Genomic DNA, 21,990 nt, shown 5'->3' with positions numbered 1-21,990 from the left:
CCCAGCGGCCCAGCGCCTCCCTGTGCTGCACACAGGGCACAGCCTGAAGCAGAGGCGGCTGCAGCACAAGCACCTGTGGAAAGGGCCCAGGCACCAGAGCCGGCACTAGGCGCCCTCCCTCCACCAATAAACCCGCAGATTTTTGCTAGCTGGTGGAGTGCTGTGTGCTGGGATGGGACAGGGGATGGGGACGGGGGATGGGGGACGGGGACTGGGACGAGGACGGGGATGGGGACGGGCCCAGCCCGCTGTGGGGCGCAGGGAGGTCACAGCCAGGGAGGCTCCGGCAAGCTGAGGCGGAGGGTTTACTTCCGTCCCGCTGAACCAACCAGCAAGGCTCCGGTGGTACACGCGTGAACTCAAACATGGCGCACACGTGTGTGGCTGTGTGTGACACGTGTGAACGCCCCTTGTGTGTGTGCGCGCACGACACCGAGGGCACGCAAAGATCACGCATGTGCAAGTGCACACGACACGTGCGTCCACACGGAGACGCACGACACCTGTGCACTGCTGCGCGCGGAGCACACGGCATGTGTGCGTGACCTGTCACGTGGCGTGCGTGTGTGAGCGCGGGCAGGACACACATGAGGGCGTGCTCGTGTGACTCAACGGGAGCACACTGCACGCGTGTCCTCGGGAGCACAGGCCCTGGTGAACCCGCTGCTCTGAGGGCCTGGGGCACCCACGGGGCCTCCGCGGGGAGTCGGGGCCCAGGAAGCAGGTCCTGAGGGCGCCCAGGCCCGGCAGAGCCCAGCGAGCACCCAGGGGCCCCCACCTCCCCGCCAGAGGCTCAGGTGGCCACCCAAGGGTCCGCGCATCTCACCTGCCTGGCCAGGCCTCCTCTGCCTCTGCCTCTGTGTGAAAGAGCATCTCCTCTCCGTGAGCCAGAAGCCAGGGCCGGGGCCCAGGGGAGGGGCTGCACCCACAGCCCCCACGCTCTTCAGGAGGGACCAGGACGGCGGTGGGGCTGGCTGGCTCGGGTCCCAGAAGCCCGCGGTGGAGGGCGGGTGGGCGGACACAGGTGAAGCAGAGATAACGGCAGGCCTGTCCCCAGCCGTTCCTGCCGGATTCCTGAAGCATGTGCACAGGCTCCAGGCCCCAGGCCCCGAGCTGCTCTCAGGGCGGCTGGGGCTGGTCCCGGGTTCGAGTCCTTCAGCCCCATTCTTCCTGACGCTCAGCTCAAATCTGGTCCCTTTCCTGCTGCCCTGGACATGACCGCGAGGAGCCCAAGGGGGCGGGGGGCCGTCAGTGGGGCACCCCGGGGTCTGGTCAAAGGGGCCTCAGCCTGTGCAGTCAGTCACAAGCCAGCGAGACAGGTCCAGGCCCGGTGTTACGCGGCCGCTCCCGGGGGACTGTGACTCCAGCCGTGGACAGCGGGGTCCTGGCCCAGGGGAGGGCCGGTGGGGACTCTCCTGGAGCTCTGCTAGGGTAGGACCCCCCACCCTCTGCCCTCACGGCTGCAGCCCCTGTGGTACTCAGCCGACCAGGGACGTGCTCGCCGGCTCCCCGCCACCCCCCCCCAGGCCAGGCCGAGACCTGTTTGCAATGAAAGTTTAGCGACCAGCCTCCCAGGTGGTGGTGCAGAGGGCAGAGCACTGGGCTCTCAGGCAGGAGGTTCCGAGTTCAGTCCCTGGCATTGGATGTGTCCGAGTGATACTCCGGTTCTCTCAATTTCGTGAATTAATTGATTTCTATTAAATGCAATTAAATTTAGGCAGCAGAGAGATACCTCACTAGGCAGAGCCTTGCTGTGTGAGGCCTAGGTGCAAACCCAGGTGCGGGGGGGGGGGGGGGTGGGGGGCGGCGGCGGGGTCCAGGCAGTGGTGCAGCCATCCAGTTAAGCACACACGTCACCATGTGCAAGGTCTTGGGTTTGAGCCCCGGCTCCCCACCTGCAGTGGAGAAGCTTCGCAAGCACTGGATCAGGACTGCAGGTGTCTGTCTGTCTCTCTCCCTCTCCTTTCTATTTCTCTGTCCTAATCAAAAAGAAAGAAAGAAAGGGAAAAATGGTCACTGGCAGCGGTGAATCTGTAGTGCCAGTACTGAGCCTCAGGGATAACCCTGGTGGCAATTTTAAAAAGTAAATAAAAGGGAGTCGATAAAACAACTATGTATGCTTCTTTGTGAATTGTTAAAAAGAAAAAAAAAGGGGAGGCGGGCGGTGGTGCAGCCGGCTAAGTGCAGGTGGTGCAAAGCGCAAGGACCGACTTAAGGATCCGGGTTCGAGACCCCGGCTCCCCACCTGCAGGGGAGTCGCTTCCCAGGCGGTGAAGCAGGTCTGCAGGTGTCTGTCTTTCTCTCCCCCTCTCTGTCTTCCCCTCCTCTCTCCATTTCTCTCTGTCCTGTCCAACAACAACGACGACAATAATATCTACAGCAATAAAGCAACAAGGGCAACGAAAGAGTAAGCGACTTCTCAGTCATTATTTCATAAGAGGACCTGGGTGTCCCCACCCCATCACTGCACTCAGGGTGCGCCAGCAGAGGATCTGGGGGTCTCTCCCCACCCCACCCCACGACCTATCCCCCCACCCATCTCCGCCCTCAGCCCCTCCCCAGGGTCCCTCCCCCTTGCCCTGGGGCAGAAGCCCCGCAGCCCCAGCTGCCTGCACGCAGCCAACCCGAGGATGGCCCCCAGGCGATGGCCCCCAGCCTCCTCTCTACATGGACGGCCGTCCCCGAGCGAGCTCTCTGGCCCCCAGGACGGGTCAGGATCCCCAGCGCCGCAGCCCAGGCGGTCAGAGACCCCAGCCCGCCCGGGACAGGCCCCGCCCCCGACACGCCCCCGCGCTGGGTTCCTCGCTGGGCCGAGCGGGCAGCTCCGGGCCCCGCCCACTCCAAGGCCCCGCCCACCGGGCCCCGCCCCCGCGCAGGGCTCCTCGCTGGGCCCCGCCCAGGTCCCCGGCGGCCGCGGGCACCGCCCACTCCCAGGCCCCGCCCCCGACACGCCCCCGCCAGGGCTCCTCGCTGGGCCGCGCGGGCAGCTCCGGGCCCCGCCCACTCGTCGGCCCCGCCCCTGCCCAGGTCCTCGGCGGCCGCGGGCCCCGCCCACTCCCAGGCCCCGCCCACCGGGCCCCGCCCCCGCGCTGGGCAGGCGGACCTGGCGGTGGCGGGTCGCTCGCTCCTCTTTGTTTTCGCGCGCGGCGGCCGTGAGGACTCGCGCTCCCTGCGTCTGCGGGCCGCGCTCCGGGACGGCATGTCGGCGGCGGGCGTGGAAGCGGGCTTCCCCAGCGAGGAGCTGCTGTCGCTGCGCTTCCCGCTGCACCGCGCCTGCCGCGACGGGGACCTGGCGGCGCTGTGCTCGCTCCTGCCGCGGACGCCGCGCGCCCAGCTGGCCGCCGAGGACTCGCTCTACGGATGGACGCCGGTGCACTGGGCCGCGCACTTCGGCAAGGTGGGCGCGGGCGCGGGCGCTTTAAGGCGCCATTTTCCGCGGTTGAGGGGCCCGGGAGCGCAGGGCGCATGTGCGGCGGGGGTGGGCGCGGGGCGTGCCGGGAGCCGAACCCCCAGGGGCGCAGGGCGCATGTGCGGCGGGGCCCGGGCGCGGGGCGTGCCGGGAACTCGGGGCCGCGGAGTGCGGGCTGTGCCCCGAGGGCCGCTCTGCGCCTGCGCGCGCCGCTGTCGGAATAACGGCGAGTCCCGCGGGGCGGCGGGGAGGCGGCGCGGGCAACCCCCCCGTGTCCGTGTGTCCGTCCTGCCAGTGGCCCCGACAGCGCCGCCCCGCCCCCGTGTGTCCGTGTGTCCGTCCTGCCAGTGGCCCCGACAGCGCCGCCCCGCCCCCGTGTGTCCGTGTGTCCGTCCAGCCAGTGGCCCTGACATCGCCGCCCCGCCTCCGTGTGTCCGTCCTGACAGCGCCACCCCGTGTCCGTGTGTCCGTCCAGCCAGTGGCCCTGACAGCAACCCCCCCGTGTCCGTGTGTCCGTCCTGCCAGTGGCCCTGACAGCGCCGCCCCGCCCCCGTGTGTCCATCCTGACAGCGCCGCCCCGTGTCCGTGTGTCCGTCCTGCCAGTGGCCCTGACAGCACCGCCCCGCCCCCCTGTCCGTGTGTCCATCCGGCCAGTGGCCCTGACAGTGCCGCCCCGCCCCCGTGTGTCCGTGTGTCCGTCCAGCCAGTGGCCCTGACAGCGCCCCGCCCCCCCCCCCCCCGCCGCCCCCGCCGCCCCCGTGTGTCCGTGTGTCCGTCCTGCCAGTGGCCCTGACGGCGCGCCCCTCCTGTTTCCAGGTCTGCCTGCACCCGCTGGGATGCCCAGGGCGGGGCCTGTATCTCGGGGCCCAAGTGGGGGCCGCCTGGGCAAAGCCTGGCCGCGAGCAGGGTGCCACCTGCCGCCTGTAGCCGGGCTGTGAACCCGGTGCCTGGGCCCGTGACCTGCCCCAGGGGCTCCGAGCTGGGGGGTCCCCGGTGCGGGAGCAGCGAGCCCATGGCGCCTGCTTAGCGGGCCGCTTCCCGTGGCCTGTTTTCACACGCTGAGCCCAGAGCCCGGCTCCAGCTGACGGTGCTGTGGTGGGGCCTGGGGCCTTAGACAGCGGAGTCTTTTTTGTCTTTCGATATTTTTTATCGTCTTTACTCATTGGCTAGAGACAGAAACCGAGAGGGAGTGAGACAGACAGACAGACACCTGCAGACCTGCTCACGACTGGGGACGCTCTCCTCCTGCGGGTGGGGACGGGGGCTCAAACCCGGGTCCTCGTGCCCCAGCAGGTGCCCCAGCGCCGGGCTTTATTTTTCCCCCTTCCGTCGTCAGGAAAAGCAGGTCTTAGGTGGTGCCTGCCTCAGGTCGCCTTTGCTCCTTCCAGTAAGGACGCGCTTGTGCAAGGTGCCCGGCGCTGCTGGCCTCTGGCCCCTGCGTGCGTGGCTGCCTCTGGGCCGGCCGTGGTTTCTGTTTGTGCTGTTTGCATTGGCGTTGAAGCAGCTTTGACGAGGGAGACCAGAGCCTGGGGCGCGAAGGCCTTTGCGTGGCTGCCCCCTCGGCCCGTCCCTGCGCCTTGAGGCCGGGCTCTCGGCCGCTCGGCGGGGGGGGGGGGTGACAGGAAGAGCAGCAGCAGACGGGATCCAGCCTCGGTCTGCCGCCTGACATGCCGACGGCCGCCCTGCCGTCCCCGTCCCCGCAGCTGGACTGCCTGGCTCAGTTGGTGCGAGCCGGGGCCACGCTGGACGTGTCCACCTCGCGCTACGCCCAGACGCCCGCCCACATCGCGGCCGTGGGCGGCCACCCCCAGTGCCTGCTCTGGCTGATGCAAGCGGGAGCCAGCGTCAACCAGCCGGTGAGCCAGCTGTTTCTGGGGACCTGAGCCTGTGAGCCTCGGCCCTGCCGTTCCCGGGACCACCTGGATGTCTCTTCTTCCCCTCTGTGCCCCCACCCCCGTTTGTGGAGTAGAGGTGGGCTTTTGCGGCCTCCGGGTATCGAGCCTGCTCGGTAGCCCCCGTACCGCCGCGTGGCTCTCCGCGTGCTCCGAGCCTTGTTCCCTGCCTCCGTCGTCCCCGGGCGCGGGCTCTTCCCTGGGGCTTTCCCCGGCCCGTAACAGGCGAGCTGGGGGGCGGCTCTGGGGTTCCCCGAGGCGGGGGGGTGGGGGGTCCCAGACCTGCACCTGGACCGGCCCCGGTGCTCCTGGCGGGCCGTGGGTGCCCGGCGGCCTGAGCCTGGATTCTCTGCTTGCAGGACTGTGAGGGCGAGACCCCCATTCACAAGGCGGCCCGCTCGGGGAGCCTGGACTGCATCGGCGCCCTGGTGGCTGGCGGCGCCCACGTCGAGTAAGTGCCTCCCCGCCCCCACCCCAGCGGAGCGGAGCTCAGGCCTGCGGGCGGCGCCCAGGGTCCGGGGCCCGCTTCTGCCGTCCAGGTCAGCGAGGGGACAGCGGCCACGCCCTCCGGGCCCCTGTCCTGACCGGCCCTGTGCCGAGTCTCCCGGCTTCTTTTGCTTGGTTTTGTCTAGTTTTTAGAAGTTGTGACTTTGAAAGCTTGGAGCTGGCCTTCGACTGCATTAGAGTTCCCTCACGTCCACCGTGACTGCAGTCAGCCGGCCTCAGTGAGGCTCTGGCGTCCTGCAGCAAACGCCATGAGGGGAGCCGTGGTGTCACGTCTGTCGTGACGTCGGACCAGAACTCCGTGTAGAGACGCAGCCCCCGGCGAGACTCCAGATGCTCTGAGCTGCTGGTCCCACGGGCCCTGACAGCCCTGCGGTGTGCGTGCCTTAGCCCTGTGCACACCTAGCTTGCTTCCGGTTCCTTAGAACGACCAACAGCGTTAATGTCCACGTGTCACTGACTCTAAGTCATCGCTGCCTGGTCGTGACCACGCACACACGCGTGCGCACACACACACACACACACGTATGTATGTATGTATGTTTTAGGCATTTGAATTTTGACTTGATAGGACAGCGCAGTGGAGAGGGAAGGGTTGGAGAGAGACAGAGACACCTAGCCCCGCTTCATCGTGGAGCTTCCCCGCTGTAGGTGGGGGCTGGGGGCTCGAACCCGGTCGGTCCTGGAGCACAGTGGCGTGTGCTGGGCCAGGTGCACCCCCGCTTGGCCCCCGAGTGTGGCTGGTGCAGGGAGAGAAGGTCTGTGTCAGCTCCCCAGTGACGGCTGCTGTCACCGTCTGCGAGTGTTGACCCAGGGCGCCCGCCATCCTGCGGGCGAGGGCACCCCAGCCCGACGCGCTGGGTGCCACGAGTGCCCCTCGGGCGGGCGGCCGGCCGCTCACTGGCTTAGTTTAACCCTTTGGTTCCCACCACTGTTTTAACTCTGTTCTGACAGCGAACGTAGGTCCTGGGCAGCGGAAGCTTCTAGACTAAAGCCACCCGGCTGAGGACAGGGCCGCCACGAGGCTCCCGGCACCTCAGCTTCCGCCCCGCCAGATGTCACCGGCCCTCTCTGACTCGAGCGAGAGCCGTGCTAACTTGTCTCAGGGCCCGGGACGCCCCGTAGTTTGGCGCAAGGTGACGTGAGCCGGTGCTGCTGTGGTCACGTGGCTCGGAGCGGAGCAGCGGTCCCCGGTCGGGAGGTCGTGGTGACTAGCTTGGCGGCCTGAGCCGCGAGAGGCCCGCTGGTTGTCCTGGGTCCAGAGTGACGAGCCGCCACGAGCTGTCTCCGGATGGCCTGCCGCGTCTTCACGTCTGTCTCGTCACTCGGATGAGTAGCGCGACGCCCGGCGGGAGCCTCCGTCACCACGTCCTTCTCTCTGGCTGTCTCTCACAAGGAGAACCTCTCACAGAGCCGGTGTGACAGCTGTCTCGGCGTGAGCCGCCCAGCTCCGACCGGAGAAGCTTCTGTCGTCACTCCCGCCCGGCCTTTTTGCCAGTCAGATGCCTTTGCCCCCCGGGACGCCCCGCGGCCCCGCCCGGCCCGGCGGAGTCACTTGTCCCCGGCTCAGCCGCTCTCCCGCCAGGGGGCCGCCGCGGGCAGACGAGAAGCCCAGAGCCCTCGCCCTCGCGGCGGCCCCTCGGCCCGGGGCGGTGTGAGGCCCACGGTGTGCGTGACCCGCGCCCCAGCCCGCACCTCTCACGCTTGGCGCCGCTGTGCACCGGGTTCCATTTTTAGCACCGCACGTGAGTATGTTTCTGGCGTTTCTTTCCTCCTCTTGCTTTACACCCCGACCGGTGCTGAGTTTTCTTCTGCGCGTCCGGCCGGCGGGGCGGCACCCAGGCTGGGGCCCTCGGACCTGCGCGATCGGCACCCCGACGCCCCGCCCGGCCCTTTGCCCGGAGCCCCAGCGCCCCAGCGCCCCGGTACGGAGCCCGGGCTCTCCAGGAGCTCAGCACTGCCAGCCGCCAGCCGGCCGTGGCCCCTCGCTGGCTCGGCACCCGCTCACAGCCGGCTGCGGGGATCTCCGGGGGCGGGAAGGCGCTTCCCACGCCGGCAGCCGGGGCGGGAGCAGCGGCCCGGCTCCCCGTGGTCCGGCTGCGGATCCAGAAGGAGCTCGAGGTGACCTGCCAGAGAGAGAGAGGTGGGGCCGGGGCCTAGCCCTTCCCCCGGGGGCCGCCAGGACAGGCTGGGCATTGCAGAAGGGGGCAGGCGGGAGCAGGTGCCCGCGGGGCTCTGCTGGAGGGGACCCCCGCGAGCTCCAGGGCCTGTGCTTCTTCCGCTGCCGCCGTCTGCTCTGCGGGCCGCACGCTCATCGGGCTCCCGCCCCGTTCCCCGCTGCCGCCCGGCTTCTAGTCCTGCCGGGCAGGTCCGAGCCAAGCCACCGCTTTAAGAGCCGCGGCTTCAGATACGGCCGGTGCCGGTGCGGCTGAGGTGCGGCTGAGGCTTGTGGTTCTGTTTGCTTTCTGCCCCCTGGGCTCTCGCTGGGGCTTGGCACCCGCTCTGTGAATCCACTGCTCCCGGAGGCTTTCCCCCCATTTGATGTTGGGTAGGACGAAGAGAGAGGGGAGAGACAGACAGACAGACACCCGCAGCCCTGCTCCCCGCCTGGAAAGCGACTCCCCTGCAGGTGGGGAGCCGGGGCCCCCTCGCCCGGCCCCTCGGCGCCACAGCTGGGCCCGGTCTGTCGACTCGCACAGACGCGGGTTCGGGCAGCACAAAAGCCGTCCTCAGTGGCATTAAACTCGGGGAAAACTCGGCCCCGAAGCTGCGCGGGCGGAGGCTTGACTTCCCCACGGTGGAGGCGGGCGGGCGGGCATGTTCAGAAAAGAGCTGCGCCCACAGTTCAGACGGCGACTCCCCTCGGCCTCCGGTCTCCCGGGTGGCGGGCCGGGTCCGCTGTTAGGCATGAAGCCAACCATGCGAGGAGGGGAGGGAGAGGAGGGCCTGTGGGTCTGAGCCCCGGTGGGAGTCTCCTGAGCCTGTTTGCCCAAGCGGCCGGGCGGGGACGTTCCAGGCGGACGCTGCGGGCTGCTGAGACTCCTGTGCCGGCCCTGAGCGCCGGGCTGTCCTTCTCCGCCGGTACTTGTCCCGGGCTCGGTCCCACCCAGTCTCAGCAGAGCCGTGCGGCCCTAGGTGTGCGTGCCCGGCCCCGGGCGGGCGGGCGGCGTGGATTCCAGCCGTAGATCCCTCCCGATCGCGGCTACTGGTCCCCGGTTCTGGTTCTGCTCCCGGGGCTCCGCTGCTTCTGTCCCGGTGCGGCACTGTGAGGGCCCGTGGGCCAGCCGGGCTCGGGTGTGGGGCTGAGGGCGGTTAGAAAGCTGCCCGCACAGAGGGTGCAGCCTGGCTCAAGTGGGCGGCCTCATGGTGCCGGGTGGGCAGACGCTCCTGTCCCCGCAGGGCCTGAGCACCGCAGCCGAGCCGAGCCGCCGCCTGTTCTGCTTGCCTCCTGGGCGGCGGGGGGCCGAGACCCGCTCGGTGGAGCTCGGCTTGTGCCGGAGCCTCTTGCTGAGCCCGGCTGGTGGGGCCCCGCGTCTATTTATACGTACGTTTCACTCTGTAAAGGTCGATTTATTTTTGGAGGGAAATAAAACCCGGCTGGTTCACGGGCTGCGGGGTGAGCTGGACCGAGCTCGGCCCAGGGTGCGCTTGGGGGCATCGGGGGCGTCCCCGCCGCTCTGTAACGGTGTGCGGCCCCTCGGCGCCCGGCCCGGCCCTGGCTCGTCTTGTCGGGGCCCGAGACCGGAAGTCCGCCCGGTGCCGCCCCTCACAGTGCCGCTCGGGACGGGACGAAAGCCGCGGACGACTAAGTGGCCCGGCGCGAGGACAGGAGGCGGCGGGCCGGTCCGAGGTGCCGTCCCAGGCTCAGGCCGCCGCCCGCCTCCAGACAGACGGACGGACGGACGGCCGCTCACCCGCGTCTCTGTCGCGCAGCCTGAGGAACGCCCGGGGCCTCACCGCCGCCGACATCGCGCAGACACAGGGCTTCCCGGAGTGCTCGCGCTTCCTGGCCGGCCTGCACGATCACGGCCACGGCCACCACCACCACAGCCGGCGGGCGGCCGCGAGCAAGAGGGGCCTGGACGCCGCGGGGCTCCTCGCCGCCAAGAGGGCCAGGTCGGAAGGTGAGCCGGGCCGCCGCCCCGCCGCCTGAGCTGCCCCGGCCGTGGCCCTCGTGCGGCCTGCGGGACGGTCCCGTGGGAGGGTCCCGTGGGGTGTCGATCTGCAGCGGCCGCTCTCTCCGCAGCGCCGGCACCGGCACCGGAGGACGACGCCGACAGCATGCTGGTGGACCGGGAGCCGGCCGGCCTCGCAGGTGGGAGCGGGGCCGCAGTGCCTGCCGTCGGGTCGGGTGGGGCCCGGGAGCCGCCCGCCTCGGTGACGCCATGTTTCTCCGCAGATGCGGGCACCCCCCGCCCCGCCGCGGGGCCCTCGGCGAACGGACACGCGCACCCAGCCTCGCCGCCCGCCCCGGAGGGCCCCCCGACCGGGACCGAGACCGAGCGACCCGGCCCCACCCGGCAGCCCCCGACGCCCGAGAAGCCGCCCGACGCCGACGCCGACTTGGGGCCCGAGACGTGCGGGTCCCTGCACCTGGGCGGGAGCCCCAGCAGCTGCGTGGCTGGCCGCCCGTGCTGGGCGGAGGACGCGGACGCGGGTGCGAGCCTGCACTACGGCCACTACCACGGCTTCGGGGACACGGCCGAGAGCCTGCCAGCCGCCCCGCACCTGGACCCCACCTCCTAGGCCGCCAGTCAGAGAGCGAGCTGGGACTGGGGACTTTGTGCCAAGACGGGCCGAATAAATGCGTGTCCACAGACGTGCGCTGGGGTCGCGGCACTTACCCAGAGTGCATCTGTGCTGTCCCCTCGCCCCTCGGGGAGCCACTTTCCGCCACCCTTCTGGGCTGGCGTGGGACTCGAACCCGGGTCCGCACCAGGTAACAGGCGTGGCGGACGGAGGGGTGCTGGCTCGGGCCTGAGGGACGCCCTGCTCCTCCCTCCCTTGTCAGCTCGGTGTCGGGGGTGGGCGGTCCACGGGCAGGGTCCCAGAGCTTGCGGTTGCGGTGGGACGGCCGGTGAGGGAGGAGGGCCCGGGGACAGCCCCCCCTTAGGAAGGTGACGACCCCGTTTCGGGCCCCAGGCCTGAGAGGAGTACTACTCTGCCTTGAAAAAGATGCCGCCCCAGGTCGGGACTGACTGGGGAGGGGGGACGTGCTTTGTGGTGCGAGTGCCCGAGCTCCACATGGTAGGGCCACCTGGCCGGCGGCTCCCATCTGAAGGAGGCGGCAAGATGTTTCTGCGAGACGCCCGCCTGAGGCTTGGGGCCCAGGGCCCACTGCCAGCACCATTGGCCTGAGCCGGCAGGCGGCCCTAGAGCAAGGACGGACAGACGGATGGATGGAGGGCGAGGAGCTCCGGAGGAGATGTGGCTGTGAGCGCGGCCAGGTCTGCGGCCCCGCCTCGGGCAGCTGTGTCTGCCGCTCCTGTCCACCGGGAACAGGCTCCTGCTGCCCTGCCGGGCCCTCCCCATGGCAGCCAGGGCTCGGACCCGCGTGCCTGTGCGCCGTGAAGCCTCGGTTCAGCAGAGGGCAGGGCCGGTGTGCACCTGGCTGAGGGAGGACCCCCCCAAATGCAGAGACCACGGGGGACACCTAGCGCAGACCTGGCGGCACGGCGGCTAGAACTCCGGGCTGGCGACCGTGAGGACTTGCGGGCCCGCCCGGTAGAGTACAGGCCCCGGCCCGGCCTCCCCAGGGGCGAGCTTCACGAGCGGGGCAGGGCTCGGGCGTCCCCCTCCTCGCCGTCTGTCCTGTGGAGCCCCGGCAAAGGCCCTGCAGGCGGCAACCGGAGCGGTGACGGCTGAGCGCATGGCGTGCAGACACGAGTGCCGAGAGGACGAGAGCTCGGGGCCCAATGGACGTGAGCTACAAGCTGCTGCCGTGCAGAACTGGGCTCGAACCCCGGCCTTGTGCGCCATGCGCAGGTGCTCCTGAGGCTGTGTGTCCACGCTGGGCGGGAGCCTCGCGGAGTTAGTTTGTCCGCGGTGCGGTGCTGACCACGGCCAGAGGGGCAGAGCCGAGTGGAGTTCTGGCCTGTGGGCGGGGAGCACTACCCGGGACCGAGCCCGCACGCCACCAGAGGGTCCTACGCCACCTTCAAAATCCCTGCCCAGAGTTGGGATGCTCGCTGGGGAGGGGCTGCTTTGCAGGTCTTTGGGCCGAGCACCACATGTCGGAGCCACTCCGCTCCATGGCAAGCTCCAGTGCCGTCTCCCTCTGAGTGCAGAGACCCAGGCAGGAGGCTGGAGGTGTTTCTGCAAAGGACTCTCCTGCCTGAGGCTCTGAGGCCCCGGGTTCCACCCCAGCACCAGCAGCCGGGCAGGGCTCTGGGGAGAGTAAGATCCAGTCTGCGATGCCCTTTCCCGCGGGAGGGAGAAGCCTGGGGCAGCTGGCCGGCGGTGGGGAACGAACCCGGAGAAGGGCCGCACCACACGCACATCTCAGCCAGCGCCTGGGCCCCAGTCGCCGCAGGTCAAGTGGAAGGTGGGCTGGGCCGGGTGGCGCCGGCACCCAGTGGCTGGAGGCCCCTCCCCACACGGGTTCTCAAAACAACAAAAAGCCCTTTTCCTCGTGGGATAGAGACGAAGCGGGGCCAGGGTGGCACACCTGCTTGAGCGCTCACTGCAGGCAGGGGGCTTCACACGTGGCGTGGCGGGACAGCTGCAGGAGCCCCTCTCCCCTCCCGCCTCCTCCGTCTCTGATGCAGCTGCACCTGCTCCCTGGGACACTCCCCGCAGCTGGATGGGGACGGGGACGGGCGGCTCCTCTGGGCTGTGCAGGCTGCAGACACCTTGTCAGCTGTGGTCTCGTCCGCAGTGTCTTCACAGCTTTCTGTGCTTTCTCCTTTTTTTTTTGAAATTTATTCCCTTTTGTTGCCCTTGTCTTATTGTGGTGGTTATTGTTGTCGTCGTTGGATAGGACAGAGAGGGAGAGAAAGACAGACACCTGCAGACCTGCTTCACCGCCTGTGAAGCGACTCCCCTGCAGGTGGGGAGCCGGGGGCTCGAACTGGGATCCTTACGCCGGTCCCTGTGCTTTGCGCCACCTGCGCTTACCCGCTGCGCCACCGCCCGGCTCCCCACTTTCTCCTTTTGAAGACCCAGCTGTGCCTTTGCTCTTTTTTCCCCAGCTGCAGAGTCCCCAGAGCTTAGGGCAGCTTCCTACCCCGGCCACCCTGCCAGGACGCCGCCTCCGGACACAGGCTCTCCTGTGGCGCTAAGCCCCCCCAACACTTACACGTGCACGCACACACACACACACACACACAACTCGGCAGACTAGGATTTTATATAAACACTGCACAGTTTATTGCCTTGGGGGTGGCACCAGGACCCACCGGCCGCGTCTGCTGCCCGTGCAGATGCCCCTCGAGCTTCCCGCATGCGGCCCACTGCAGGCGGGCGGCAGCTCCAGGTGAACATCAGATGGGCCCTGGGAGGGGGGGTGGACGGGAGAGTGGGGACCCGCTTGCGTGGGCTTCCTGGGCCGCCGCCTGCCCGGTACGGCAGAGGGGAGGCCAAGTCTTGTTTGTCTCCTCTGCTGAGGAGAGAGCGCTGGCAGTGGGGGTCCCGGGCCGGGTGAATTTCATCTCACGTCCCTGTGTCACCGGACGTCTGTCAACATTTTTAAGGCGAGTCGTCAGTCACCCCCGGGGCCAGGCCACACAGCAGAGCTGGAGGAGGGCAGGCCTTGACCCTCCAGCTGGCCACGCCTGTGCCGGCCCTGCAGGAGGCCGCTGGGGAGGGAGGGGCAGGTGCGGGCGGCACTCTGCAGCCTCGGCCGGGCCGGGGAGGGACGGCAGCCAGACGGTCAGCCTCGGGCAGGCGCCAGACGGGAAGAGCCAAGAGAAGGGCCGGGGCCGGCCGCCGCCGCCACTACCTGGTGTGGGCGCGCTCCCGCCGCGACTTGTCCAGCGCCCTGTCCATGGTCTTCTCGCTTTCCCCGCGGCACCGTGGGCAGTACCACTTGCCCTTGGGCTTGTGGCCGAGCCCCACGCAGGAGAAGTGGAACCACTCGATGGGGCACTGGTCGTTGTCGCAGCCGATCATCTCCCCGTAGGACACCTGGTCGCACAGGCAGTAGGTGGGCTCGTTGGGGTCCACGGGCAGGTCGGCGGGCGACGCCTCGCGCTCGGCCTTGGCCTTGGGCCGCTTCTTCTTCTTGGAGGCCTTGGCCTTCTTCTCCCGCGGCGTGCCGGCACCCGGCTCCTCGTGCTCGGCGCCGTCGCGGGGCTCGTGGTTGCGCTGCCGGCGGGAGCGCTTGCCGTTGGGGCGCTCGGCCTGCAGAGGGGCCTCGCCCCGCGCCCGCTCGGGGCCCGCCTTGCCGCCTCCCGGGCCGTCGGCCGCCTCCGGGTGGGCCTCCAGCAGCTCCACGTGGCTGTCCACCTGCCGGGCCCGGTTCTCCACCAGCTCCACCATCTGGCTCACGATCTGGATCTTCTCGTCGCCCAGCTCCTGGCTGCGGATCAGCGCCCTCTGGATGCAGTGCAGGGCCCGGCGCCTGAGCGGGCCGTCCGGCTCGCACGTGAACCTCTCGTAGTATTCATCCAGGTCCTTGAGGATCTCTGCGGGGGAGACCGGGCGTCACCAGGGGCAGAGGACTGCCGGGGGGGGGGGGGGACAGCGCCAACGTGCCCCCCCACAGGCGGCTCCCGGCCGGCGCAAGTACACACCGGCGGGCGCTGCCCCAGACAAGGACGGGCACGGAGCTGGGGGCCGAGGGCAGCGTGTGACGGTAGCTGCTCGAGCGATGGTTTCCCGGCCTCCAGGCGTCATGGGGCTCGGTGCCGGGACCACCTTTCCCCCCTATTGTGGTAGTTAAGACAATGGGGGGGATAGGGAAGGAGGGAGAGAGACACCTGCGGCCCTGCTTCTGTTTGTGAAGCTTCGCCCCTGCAGGTGGGTGCAGGGGCCCAAACCCTGTTTTGCAGGGTCCTTGGTGAGTCAGAGCGGGAAGAGAAGCAGACGTCACTCTGGCACATGTGCTGCCAGGGATGGAACTCGGGACCTCGTGTCTCAGAGTCCTGGGCTTCACCCACCGCACCACCTCCTGGGCCGCTGGCTGCTGTTTCTTTGTCTCAGGCGGGGGACAGAGCAGCCGCTCAAAGCACAGACCTGATGCTGGAGGCCCAGGCCCGATCCTGGCACCTCCTTACCAGAGCTGAACCGGCGCTGGTCCCTCGTTCTCCCTCCTCTCTCAATCCCTCCCTCAAAAAGAAAAAAAAGGGGTCCGGGAGGTGGCGCGGTGGCTAAGGCACTGGACTCTCAGGCATGAGGTCCCAAGTTCGATCCCCGGCAGCACATGTACCAGAGTGACGGCTGGTTCTTTGTCTCCTATCTTTCTCATAAATAAATAAATACATTCTTAAAAAAAAAAAAAAAAGGGAGTCGAGTGGTAGCGCAGCAGGTTAAGCACAGGTGGCGCAAAGCACAAGGACCGGCCTGAGGATCCCGGTTCGAGCCCCCGGCTCCCCACCTGCAGGGGAGTCGCTTCCCAGGCGGTGAAGCAGGTCTGCAGGTGTCTGTCTGTCTCTCCCCCTCTCCGTCTTCCCCACCTCTCTCCATTTCTCTCTGTCCTATCCAACAATGAGAACAACAATAACTACAAGGGCAACAAAAGGGAATAAATAAATTTTATAAAGGGAGGGCCGGGTGGTGGCGCACCTGGTTGAGTGCACACGTTACAGCGCACAAGGACCCAGGTTCAAGTCCCTGGTCCCCACCTGCAGGAAGAAAGCTTCATGAGTGGTGAAGCAGGGCTGCAGGTGTCTCTCTGTCTCCACCCACCCTCTCAACTTGTGGCTGTCTCTATCCAATAAATAAAGATAAAAAATAAATTAGATTGAGAACTAAAGCTTCTTGCCAAAAACTATTTACTAACACGAGAGAGAGGAAGCAGAATTCAGGGCTCTTTTGTGAAAATCTCCCACTCCACCCCCAGCCTCCTCCCCGACACTCCGCACAACACTTCTCTCTCGTGGTTCTGTCCTGTATTTCCAGCACTTAAAACATTCATGGGGGGGGGGGCTGGACGGTAGCGCAGCGGGTTAAGCGCAGGTGGCGCAAAGCGCAGGGACCGGCGTAAGGATCCCGGTTCGAGCCCCCGGCTCCCCACCTGCAGGGGAGTCGCTTCACAGGCGGTGAGGCAGGTCTGCAGGTGTCTGTCTGTCTCTCCCTCTCTCGATTTCTCTGTCCTATCCAACAACAATGACAGCAGTAACAACAATAATAATAACAGCCATAAGCAACAAGGGCAACAAAAGGGGAAGAATAGCCTCCAGGAGCGGTGGGATCAGTGCAGGCACCGAGCCCAGTGATGACCCCGGAGGCAAAAAAAAGGAAAGTCCTTTAGATTCAAAGGAAAAACATTTAGGGAGCCCAGGGCCACGAGCCTGAGCCCGCCACGGCCCCCTACGCCCGCCGGGTGGAGCACAGGCCCGGCCACCGCACGGAGCAGATGACAGGGTGGCTCTCCAGGCTGCGACTCCTGTCACCCTCCTGGAAGGAGCAGCGGGGCCGTGTGGGTGTCAGGCCCCGGAGAGACGCTAGCGGCCTGTGCCCGCGCCCCGCAAGGAAGCCCTGAGACTCAGCCTGAGGGCACCCGGCCCTGCTCTGTGGCAGCCAGCCCGCCCAGAGCACAGCCTCGCGGACAGGACAGGGCAGGGCACAGGTGTCGCCCGCCAAGGCAGGGGTCACAGCCCAGGGTGCCAGCAGCAGGGGTCCCGGGTCCCCGGGAGGGTGGGCGAGTGCTGGCTGTGAGCCTTCTGTCGGGACCCTGAGGGCCCTGCGCGCCGGGAGTGGCGGGTGCTCCCCGCACAGGCTCTGCAGCCCACCCCACCCCACCCGGGTTGCCACCATGCCCAGGTGCTCGCCGGGTGCCCTCAGACCCCCCCACGAGGCCCACCCAGTGCCCGGGAGCCCACTGTCCCCTTCTGCACCCAGGCCAGGTCCCCACTGTTCCCTCCTGCACCCAGGCCAGGTCCCCACTGTTCCCTCCTGCACCCAGGCCAGGTCCCCACTGTCCCCTCCTGCACCCAGGCCAGGTCCCCACTGCCCCCTCCTGCACCCAGGCCAGGTCCCCACTGTCCCCTCCTGCACCCAGGCCAGGTCCCCACTGTTCCCTCCTGCACCCAGGCCAGGTCCCCACTGTTCCCTCCTGCACCCAGGCCAGGTCCCCACTGTCCCCTCCTGCACCCAGGCCAGGTCCCCACTGCCCCCTCCTGCACCCAGGCCAGGTCCCCACTGTTCCCTCCTGCACCCAGGCCAGGTCCCCACTGTTCCCTCCTGCACCCAGGCCAGGTCCCCACTGTCCCCTCCTGCACCCAGGCCAGGTCCCCACTGCCCCCTTCTGCACCCAGGCCAGGTCCCCACTGTTCCCTCCTGCACCCAGGCCAGGTCCCCACTGTCCCCTCCTGCACCCAGGCCAGGTCCCCACTGCCCCCTTCTGCACCCAGGCCAGGTCCCCACTGTTCCCTCCTGCACCCAGGCCAGGTCCCCACTGCCCCCTTCTGCACCCAGGCCAGGTCCCCACTGTTCCCTCCTGCACCCAGGCCAGGTCCCCACTGCCCCCTCCTGCACCCAGGCCAGGTCCCCACTGCCCCCTTCTGCACCCAGGCCAGGTCCCCACTGTTCCCTCCTGCACCCAGGCCAGGTCCCCACTGTTCCCTCCTGCACCCAGGCCAGGTCCCCGCTGCCCCCTTCTGCACCCAGGCCAGGTCCCCGCTGTCCCCACCTGCACCCAGGCCAGGTCCCCACTGTCCCCTCCTGCACCCAGGCCAGGTCCCCACTGTCCCCACCTGCACCCAGGCCAGGTCCCCACTGTTCCCTCCTGCACCCAGGCCAGGTCCCCCTGTCCCCTCCTGCACCCAGGCCAGGTCCCCACTGCCCCCTCCTGCACCCAGGCCAGGTCCCCACTGTCCCCTTCTGCACCCAGGCCAGGTCCCCACTGTTCCCTCCTGCACCCAGGCCAGGTCCCCACTGTTCCCTCCTGCACCCAGGCCAGGTCCCCACTGTCCCCTCCTGCACCCAGGCCAGGTCCCCACTGCCCCCTCCTGCACCCAGGCCAGGTCCCCACTGTTCCCTCCTGCACCCAGGCCAGGTCCCCACTGTTCCCTCCTGCACCCAGGCCAGGTCCCCACTGTTCCCTCCTGCACCCAGGCCAGGTCCCCACTGTCCCCTCCTGCACCCAGGCCAGGTCCCCACTGTCCCCTTCTGCACCCAGGCCAGGTCCCCACTGTTCCCTCCTGCACCCAGGCCAGGTCCCCACTGTCCCCTCCTGCACCCAGGCCAGGTCCCCACTGCCCCCTTCTGCACCCAGGCCAGGTCCCCACTGTTCCCTCCTGCACCCAGGCCAGGTCCCCACTGTCCCCTCCTGCACCCAGGCCAGGTCCCCACTGCCCCCTTCTGCACCCAGGCCAGGTCCCCACTGTTCCCTCCTGCACCCAGGCCAGGTCCCCACTGCCCCCTTCTGCACCCAGGCCAGGTCCCCACTGTTCCCTCCTGCACCCAGGCCAGGTCCCCACTGCCCCCTCCTGCACCCAGGCCAGGTCCCCACTGCCCCCTTCTGCACCCAGGCCAGGTCCCCACTGTTCCCTCCTGCACCCAGGCCAGGTCCCCACTGTTCCCTCCTGCACCCAGGCCAGGTCCCCGCTGCCCCCTTCTGCACCCAGGCCAGGTCCCCGCTGTCCCCACCTGCACCCAGGCCAGGTCCCCACTGTCCCCTCCTGCACCCAGGCCAGGTCCCCACTGTCCCCACCTGCACCCAGGCCAGGTCCCCACTGTTCCCTCCTGCACCCAGGCCAGGTCCCCCTGTCCCCTCCTGCACCCAGGCCAGGTCCCCCCTGTCCCCACGGTGAGGGCCCAGAGTCCACCCACGCAGCGCCCCTGCCCCTCCACCTGAGCTGGTTCCACCCCTTCGAGACAGGGCGGAGCCACGGCTGGGCGGCCGGAAATAGTTTCGAGGGCGGGGCCTGGGTGCCCGCCAATGAGGAGGTGGCCACTGCTTGGAGGACCCGCCCCAGAACCGCCGCCTGTGGGGACCCGCCAATCACAGCGCAGGATCTGCGGACGGGTCCCGCCCCCGCCGCACCCAGGGCCAATCCGGAGTCTGAGGCCGGCTGACCCTCAGACATTCAAATCAAGTCGCCCCGTCTCCTCCCCCAGAAAGACAGCGGAGGAACAGCAGCTGCCCGTCAGTCACGGCGAAGGCCCGCCCCCCAGCCGGCCAGCCGGCCAATGGCGCGGGAGCGGGTGGAGAAGGACATTCCTGGGGCGGGCCGACAGCCAATCACAGCGCAGCGGGGGCGGGCGGGGACAGGGGGCCACGGCGCCCGCTATAAAGGCCGCTGCGGCGCGGCGTCCCGGGCAGAGCGCAGGGCGCCTTCCTGGCGGTGGCCCCGCGGTCAGACGGCTCGCGCCGCACTCCCCCCCCCCCCCCCCCCCGCTTCCGCTGCCCTGCTGCGCAGCCCAGTAAACAGCGGCCGTCCGCGGCCCCAGCTCCGCGCCAGGGTCCGGGGCCTGCGGGCAAGTTTCCCCAGCACTCACAGCCCTGCCCGGCGCGCACGACCCGCAGCCCAGACCCCGCGCTTTACGTAACCGCCCCCGGGGCGCGGGGTCGCGACGCGCCACCCCGGCCCGGCCCCCGCCCGGCCCGGCCCCGCACTACAAAGAGCGCGCTGCCCGCGCCGCCCCGCGCCCCCGCCCCCGCCCTTTTGTTCGGGAGGCCGGCCGGCCGGCCCGCACCTTGGTACTTGGCGTCGATCTCCCGCATCAGCGACACGTTGCGCTGCAGGTCGCAGGGCAGCGACTCGATGGAGTCCAGGTAGTCCTCCACGTAGGTGGCCAGGTGCAGCGGCTCCCCGGGGGCCGGGCTCAACATGGTGCGGCGTCCCGCTTCCTGCGCCCCCGGCTGCCCGCACCCCCGGGCCCGCGCCCGAGCCCCGCGCGCCCCCGCGCCCGCCCGCCCGCCCGGCCCCGGCGCCCACCCCGAGCCGCTACATCGGGGGCTGGGGCCGCGGGGGAGCGGGAGGCGGGGCCGGCGGGCGGGCGCGGGGCCGCGGGCGGGGGGCGCGCGGGCGGGGGCGCGGGGGGGCCGGGCCGGGCCGGGCGGGGGCGGGGGCGCGCTCCGCACTTGTCCGGCGTGGAGAGCCCGAGCCCAGTTTCAAACACTTGGGAAACATTGGGGGCCCGCAGCGCGCATGCGCCCCCGCGCTCCGCCCCGCCCCTCCGAGCGCCCCTCCCCGCCGCCTCGGGGGTGGGGCTCCGCTGTCCGCGGGCTCGGGGCCGGGGGCGCGGCGCCCACCCCGTCGGGACGCCCGCACAGCCCGGACAGCCGGCCAGGCCGCGGTGGACAGCCATCGGGACCGGAGAGCCGGACCCGCCCGACGCAGCCGCAACACCGCGAAGCCCAGGCCTGCGGGGGCCCGTTGGGGGCCTCGGTAGCCGCGGCCCGCGGGCACAGGAGTTTAAGTAGCACCGGGGCCGACGGGCAGCTGTGCGAGCCAATCGGGCTGCCGCCTTGACCTCCATGGGCCAATCGAAACGACGTGGAGGCGGGGCGACTCCAAAGCCCTCCTCCGGATCCTTGCTCGGGACTAGCGTCCCGGCGGTCGGAGAAGGCGGGGCCGTGGGCCGGAAGTCAGGGCGCAGGCGCACTGGCGAGGGCCTGGAGGCAGGCGAGACTACAACTCCCGTCAGGCGTGGCGGCGCGCGCGTGCGCACTTTCTACCGCCGGCCTTTGTGTGGCGGGCGTGGACCGGCGCCTAGCGGTTTGAAGACAAAGGGGCAGGAGGGGAAGACCTGCTCCTCGGACTGGGTGCCCCGCGGACGGCAGGTGGCCCCGCTCCTTCCCGCATGACCCCTGCCGCCCCCTGCCCTTACTGTGAACACCTTTCAGCCCCGGGGTGAGGGCCAAAAAAAAAAAAACTTCCGAAATTGGAACTTCCGGCGAAGCGCTGCTGCGCAGGGGTTGCCTTGACAACGGGCCTTCGTCAACCCCGCCCTTTCCAGTCTAGACCACGCCCACACCAGCACGTCAGTCTCCGTGGGCGGGACTTTCAGGGCGGTGGGCGTGTCCTAGCCCTTGTGGGCGGCACCATCAGGGCTGTGGGCGGGTCCTAGTCCCTTGTGGACAGGACTTTCAGGGCTGTCGGAGGCACTATCAGGGCGGTGGGCGTGTCCTAGCCCTTGTGGGCGGGACTTTCAGGGATGTGGGCGTGTCCTAGCCCATGTGGGCGGGACTTTCAGTGCAGTGGGCGTGTCCTAGCCCTTGTGGGCGGGACTTTCAGAGTGGCGGGCGTGTCCTAGCCCTTGTGGGCGGGACTTTCAGGGCTGTGGGCGTGTCCTAGCCCTTGTGGGCAGGACTTTCAGTGCAGTGGGCGTGTCCTAGCCCTTGTGGGCAGGACTTTCAGTGCAGTGGGCGTGTCCTAGCCCTTGTGGGCAGGACTTTCAGTGCAGTGGGCATGTGCTAGCCCTTGTGGGCGGGGCCTAGCCCCTTGTGGGTGGGACTTTCAGGGCTGTGGGCGTGTCCTAGCCCTTGTGGGAGGGGCCTAGCCCCTTGTGGGCGGGACTTTCAGTGCTGTGGGCGTGTCCTAGCCCGTGTGTGCGGGACTTTCAGGGCTGTGGGTGGCACTATCAGGGCTGTGAGCATGTCCTAGCCCTTGTGGGCGGGACTTTCAGGGTTGTGGGTGTGTCCTAGCCCTTGTGGGCGGGACTTTCAGGGAGGTGGGCGTGCCCTAGCCCGTGTGGGCGGGACTTTCCGGGCTGTGGGCGGGGCCGCAGCGGCCCTCCCGCCTCCCCCGCCCCGTGCCTGCAGCAGTGTGAGGCCACCGGAGACGCACCGGGCCTAGGAGCCCCCAGACACCTACCTGCAGGGCGCTATTTATTTTATTTTATTATTTTTCTTACCAGAGCCCTGCTCAGGTCTGACTTATGGTGGTGCTGGGGATTGAACCGGGGACTTTGGAGCCTCAGGCACGGAAGGGTTTTTGCACAAGCACTATGCTTCCACGCAGCGCTCAGCAGAGTGCAAAGTTAGGTCGGTGGGGACAGGCGGGCACCTGTCGCGGAGGCGAGAAGCTCGTCCGGCGTCGCCGCCCGAGCTCTGCTCCCCAGTCCGGTGTTTACAGC

General features: G+C 68.8%; 2 protein-coding genes across 2 annotated transcripts; one reads left to right on the top strand and one right to left on the bottom strand.

The window, feature by feature from the left end:
• The first annotated feature begins 3,163 nt into the window (after positions 1-3,163).
• Positions 3,164-10,654, top strand: ANKRD10 (ankyrin repeat domain 10). Its single transcript, XM_060183777.1, has 6 exons — positions 3,164-3,397; positions 5,113-5,265; positions 5,661-5,752; positions 9,739-9,929; positions 10,052-10,120; positions 10,205-10,654. The coding sequence occupies exons 1-6, from the start codon at positions 3,200-3,202 to the stop codon at positions 10,549-10,551; spliced, it is 1,050 nt and encodes a 349-aa protein (XP_060039760.1). The 5' UTR covers positions 3,164-3,199; the 3' UTR covers positions 10,552-10,654.
• Positions 10,655-13,686: 3,032 nt separating this feature from the next.
• ING1 (inhibitor of growth family member 1) lies at positions 13,687-19,847 on the bottom strand. Its single transcript, XM_060183778.1, has 2 exons — positions 19,606-19,847; positions 13,687-14,429 (listed from the first exon to the last, which is right to left on the bottom strand). The coding sequence occupies exons 1-2, from the start codon at positions 19,739-19,741 to the stop codon at positions 13,741-13,743; spliced, it is 825 nt and encodes a 274-aa protein (XP_060039761.1). The 5' UTR covers positions 19,742-19,847; the 3' UTR covers positions 13,687-13,740.
• Positions 19,848-21,990: the final 2,143 nt, after the last annotated feature.

The sequence above is a fragment of the Erinaceus europaeus genome (assembly GCF_950295315.1).
Source record: "Erinaceus europaeus chromosome 5 unlocalized genomic scaffold, mEriEur2.1 SUPER_5_unloc_2, whole genome shotgun sequence".
NCBI classification, from domain to species: domain Eukaryota; kingdom Metazoa; phylum Chordata; class Mammalia; order Eulipotyphla; family Erinaceidae; genus Erinaceus; species Erinaceus europaeus.
This window is presented reverse-complemented; position numbering and strand designations above follow the sequence as displayed.